General features: G+C 39.0%; 1 protein-coding gene across 1 annotated transcript in view; it reads left to right on the forward strand.

The window, feature by feature from the left end:
• Window positions 1–926, forward strand: part of LOC123980372 (type-2 ice-structuring protein-like) — a 4,858-nt gene extending 3,932 nt beyond the window's left edge. The window contains exons 5-6 of the mRNA XM_046064730.1: window positions 172–280; window positions 518–926. Coding sequence (XP_045920686.1) covers window positions 172–280; window positions 518–600 — 192 coding nt within the window. The 3' untranslated portion in view covers window positions 601–926. The remainder of the gene's footprint in view (window positions 1–171; window positions 281–517) is intronic.
• The last annotated feature ends 2,302 nt before the right edge of the window (window positions 927–3,228 follow it).

Consider the following 3,228-nt stretch of genomic DNA (forward strand, 5'->3'; position numbering starts at 1 on the left):
CAGACCGTCTTGGGGCTGTTTCTTTAATGACTGATGCTGTAAAAAATACTTTTTCATAAAAATATTGTCATTACAAAGTATTTATGGTCTTAATAGTATAAAGTTGTTTATTTTAGTTATATTGTTGTTCATGTATTAACTCTAATTAACTAACTCTTTTCAATTTTTTAGGAGGGTGTCTGGTTCTGGAGTGATGGTACGCCTTTCGCCTTTTCATACTGGTGCAAGGGAGAGCCAAATAACGCTGGATATCAGCACTGTTTACAAATGAATCATGGAGGTAAATCATAAAACAAATTACTTTGCATGAGAGATAAATGTACCATGGTTCATAATAAATGCTATATAAGTGAGCTCAGTTCATAAATGAACCCATCTTTTCTTCAGAACATACCTCTGCCAAGGCTGAAAAGCCTCTCCATTTATTATTTTAATGAGACAAAATATTTAGTTTTACTCTCCATCTGCATGAAATTATACATTCTGCTTAACAGTTATGTCTTTATCATACACACAGGTGACAAATGCTGGGATGATTTAAAGTGTAACTACCACCTTCCATCTGTCTGTGTTAAGAAATCCTTCCAATTCCTGGGCTGACACAGAGGCATGATGCACCTGGAAAAATCACAAACACGGGCAGATGTTCTTTAAACTCATCTCTTTTCTTGCCATAAGTCTTATATGTACCCTGAAGGCTCTATATCTCATTTCATGTCTTTATTTTAATTTCTATCGCTGTAACGCTACTTAAGGAACGAAGCGACAAGTGAATTTAGAAGATCTGGACTGTCTCTGAGGCTTTGTGCCTTTCATAGGAGCAGACTGAATGTGTTATGAAAAGAATGCTTTTAGCACAAACTTATTCTGCAGAGTGAACTGTTCTTTCTTGTCTTTACACAAATTAAAAGGCTCAAGCATTGAAACAAGCTGGTCTGTGAGTTTATTTTAGACCTGATGTTTTTAAGGGTTTAACTTCATTGTTCTTCAGCCAGTAAAACAATCTAAAGACAGAACATTAGTTATCTCGTTAGACACTTTTAAAGTTAATATGTATTTCACGGACAAAAAAGGGGATAGCATCAATGCTGCAAACCTTCGTCATGAAGTTCCACCAACAGAACAAAGGAGCATTTATTTAAATGTAAATGTATAAAGAACTATTCACACAAATGTACTTCTGTTCAGATCAGGAGCACATGTCTCTGCCATGAATGAAAACTAAACTGTGTGCTCTTGCTGTGAGCTCACAGATCTTGGCTCGGTCTGGCAGGAGTCATCCCTTTGCTGATGTGCTGGCCTGTTTGCAGGAAACTCTTACAGTTCACTTCAATATGTGTTTGTTTCAAACCTCTCACTTCCTCACAGTTACATTACATAAGTGACTGTGCTACATGTAACATTACAATCTAACACTTTACCTCTGTATCTATTCATAACAAATACGTTCTACGTCACTGGGCTCTGTAGGTCACTTCTGACAAATGTAGGCTACCTGTAAAGACAAACCTAAGCCAGAGTGCATGTTTATGGTTTAGAGAGAGTTTAAGTATAAATACTAAACTAGCATTATGTGGCAGAGACATTACATTTGCAGTATTTACCTGAGGTTAATAGCTAATCATCAGTAGTTGTAATAGATCAGGCTACAAACCTGTTCTTCTGATGAGGAGATTTCTGCTGTCCTGATGATATCTCTCTGTGGTGGGTCGGTTAAAGTTCACTTAAATATGAATATATATGGCAACACAAACAAACAATAAAAATAAAGTTTAAAAGAGAATTTGAGGAATCAGAGTCATCATTTTGTCTTCACCACATTATTTTTACTGGTTCAGTTTCTCTTAATGCAAAGTCACCTGGGAAAACTGTCTTTGCCTTGTATTTGAGACTGAATAACCAAGAAGCTGAACAGGCAGCACTAACATGTTACTACTTGTTTAAGTTTTAATATTATTTTATTTAAAAAAGGACAGTGCACATTAATATATGAGCTTGCATCAATGTAAATGTCAGATTTAGCCAAAATGCTATTTTTCATCTGCAGGCAGCAGGCCCTCATACCACAATACACAAGACTGTCAATATTCTTCACTATGCAGAACATGAGCTGGTTACTAAAGTAAAAAAAAAAAATTATGGCCGGGGCACGTTAACGCATTATTATCACGTTAACACATTAATTAATTAAAGCAGACAATTATTTTATCGCACATTAATGCAAAGTCTATTGCTCACTTGCTCTGAATACACATACAGTCAAACCATGGGTCACAGAAGGGGAGGGATGTTGATCAGCCTGCAAATCACCCACCCAAACAAGCACTGGAGGGAGGCTTCGGCACACGAGTGTGTGGGAGAAGAAGACAGCGCTCCGCGAGTAAATGGCAGGCGCTGTATTGAGAGTAACTATGGCATAAGAATGCGATTAATCGCGATCAAAAATTTGCCCAGCACTAAAAAAATATAATGGTACAAGTAATCTGTTATAAAGTGCAACATGGCACATGCCTTTGGTGTGGGAGGCCTGGTTTCGATTCCCACTGTGACACATCCACCAGTGTGTCCCTAATGCCGCGTTCCAAACTGCTCGGAACTGGGAAATTTCAGCGTTGAAATATCCGACTTCCAACCTCAGTGTTCCAGGTGCATGGTGGTGCATGACGCCGAAAGTGAACGAAGACCATGGCTGACTGTGACAAAGTGTAGCCTACAAACAGTTGCGCCTTCAGCACTGCTTTTGGTGTTAATTAAAAGGATGGCAGTTTAAATGCAAACAACTGACATAGATAGCCTATACGTTACTATTTAACTGTGTACCCCTCTAGCTGCATCAGTTGGTGATCACTGGGCTGGCCCAACCTAGCCCCTCACTCCCTCGCCTCTGTTTCTGGTGTGAGAAGCCGAAGGTTTGGTTCAGAGCCACGTGAAAGCGGAGCAGAGGGACAGAGTGAGCAGGAGGAGAGTGTAGGTGAAACAGTAAGCATGAAGTAGCTCAACAGGGACCTGTAGGGAGGGAGCAGGGAGGTGTGCCATGCCATAATAACGATGATGATGATTATCACTCCAATTAAGGTCAATAATAATAATATAATCATAACGCTATCATAAAGTGAGACCGTCATGTACTGCTGGTGATCACTCACTGTCAAATAGCAGCATAAGCATTTGTTTTTGTAGCTATAGTTCACTAATGTAGTCGCAATTCTGGCTAACTATTCTAATGGC

The sequence above is a fragment of the Micropterus dolomieu genome, linkage group LG12 (genome assembly GCF_021292245.1).
Source record: "Micropterus dolomieu isolate WLL.071019.BEF.003 ecotype Adirondacks linkage group LG12, ASM2129224v1, whole genome shotgun sequence".
NCBI classification, from domain to species: domain Eukaryota; kingdom Metazoa; phylum Chordata; class Actinopteri; order Centrarchiformes; family Centrarchidae; genus Micropterus; species Micropterus dolomieu.